Source organism: Pholcus phalangioides, unplaced genomic scaffold (assembly GCF_987345545.1).
Source record: "Pholcus phalangioides strain wild (caught in Gottingen) unplaced genomic scaffold, Ppha-v1.0 ptg000008l_1, whole genome shotgun sequence".
Taxonomy (NCBI): Eukaryota; Metazoa; Arthropoda; class Arachnida; order Araneae; family Pholcidae; genus Pholcus; species Pholcus phalangioides.
Genome location: NW_028301601.1, coordinates 54,670,195 through 54,672,128, shown reverse-complemented (window position 1 = coordinate 54,672,128; position 1,934 = coordinate 54,670,195). Strand labels below are relative to the sequence as shown.

At 40.4% G+C, this 1,934-nt stretch overlaps 1 protein-coding gene across 1 annotated transcript; it reads left to right on the top strand.

Annotated features, from left to right (window-relative positions):
- The first annotated feature begins 487 nt into the window (after nt 1-487).
- Nucleotides 488-1,485, top strand: Arl6 (ADP ribosylation factor-like 6). Its single transcript, XM_089235496.1, has one exon. The coding sequence runs from the start codon at nt 608-610 to the stop codon at nt 1,166-1,168; it is 561 nt and encodes a 186-aa protein (XP_089091622.1). The 5' UTR covers nt 488-607; the 3' UTR covers nt 1,169-1,485.
- Nucleotides 1,486-1,934: the final 449 nt, after the last annotated feature.

The following is a 1,934-nucleotide window of genomic DNA, read 5'->3' as shown; positions in this document are numbered from 1 at the left end:
ACATAATAACTAATTATAAGGGGAAGCTCATTTAGAAAAAAAAAGCAGACGACCTCATTTAGTCTGGTTCCTTATGAACGAAGCCAAAAGAACTGAACTGAATGTTGCAATTCACAGTTCAGTTATTCTTCAGGTACATGAGGAGATGCCCAAAACAAATAACCTTGGTAGAAGCAGACGACCATCGAGCATATACTACTGGAGGGAGCATCTAGCCACCGCGACGGCAGCGACATCAAATGCAAGGAAATCACTTGACTCGGTGAAAACACAATTCGTGCCTTTGAGAAGAAATATCGTATTTAAACCAGACTGACCATATTTTCTTGGAAACATACGGGAATTTTCGATTTCAACTACGAAGAAAAACATCGAAGAATTTTTTTATTTTATTTCGTACATCAATTTCGAAGTGTGGGATAGAGAGTAATAATCAAAAAAAGAAGTAAAATCACCCTAAAACTTCTGTTAACCGTGAGCACGTCATTCAACCGTGCAGTAAACAAATCGATTCCGTCCAAAGTTGTATACCAATGAAATTTGTAAACAAAGTTAGGCTTTAATTTTTTAAAGTAATTTTTATACATTGAGAGTGTATATTTTAATCATGGGCCTATTCGATCGCCTAGCTTTGTTCCTGAGATTGAAACGCCGCGAGGTCAGCGTATTGATCGTGGGTCTGGACAACAGTGGCAAGACCACCATCATCAACCATTTCAAGCCCGATGACCAAAAATCCGTCGAAATCGTACCCACGGTGGGTTTCAACGTGGACAAGTTCAAGAACAAGACCCTGAGCTTCACGGCCTTCGACATGTCGGGACAAGGCCGCTACAGGAACCTATGGGAACATTACTACCACGACGCCCAGGGCATAATATTCGTCATCGACAGCAGCGACGCCCTACGGATGGTCGTCGCCAAAGACGAACTCGACATGATGCTTAAACACAAGGACATAAGAAGCCGGACCGTACCCATTCTGTTCTTCGCCAACAAGATGGACTTGCGGGACGCCCTGTCCAGCGTGAAAGTGAGCCAGGCCATGGGTCTAGACACCTTGAAGGACAAACCGTGGCACATCTGTGCCAGCAACGCCCTGACTGGTGAAGGTCTGACGGAAGGCGTCGAGTGGCTGAGTGAACAGCTCCGTTTCATGGTCCAGTGATGTTTTGCGATTAATCGTAGCATCTGTGTAGTGACTCTAGTCTATGTTTTGTGGTGTGATACGCAACAAAAAATATTTGCGGAATTGGTTTTTAGTTTGGAGAAATGAGAATGTTTCAAGGATTTGGGAGACTATTTTGAGTGTTATTGTTATTCGAATTGGTGAAAAGGTATATATATATGATAGAAATGGTGTTCCAAATAAATTAAGATTTAATAGATTATATGTACATCGCTATTACACATTTTACTGATCACATCAAGCTGTATCATATCACATAAATGTATTGAACTAATTTTTAGAGCTGGTCCAAGCGTCAAGTTGTATGTGCACAAATCTGGGAATAGGCAACCCTTTACAAAAATAATTTTGTTTTAAAAATGTTGAATCATTTTGATTTAGAACTTTACTACTACTACCTATTCATATTAAATCGTGTTGAATATTTGTAAGCTTAGATGGCGCCACTGAAATATTTTGTATATCTATATTTGATCATTTTTGCCACATCACTGTCATTTTCTGCAAATGAAGGCTAAATATACAGAGACCTACAATTTATTGCCGATTCCGAACAGCAGGCTTGTTTTTTGTAATCATCGAGGGGTTGGTCCGCTAACCCCACAATAGGGGGACTCCCTACGGTAGCAATTTTTTCTGTGGTCAGGTCACTGTTTCTGTTGTACCCCTGTGTCAGGAAAGTTTTCTGACAAGAATATATAAGCTGGTTATCAAACTCACAATACCTCTAAACATCCTTCGATAC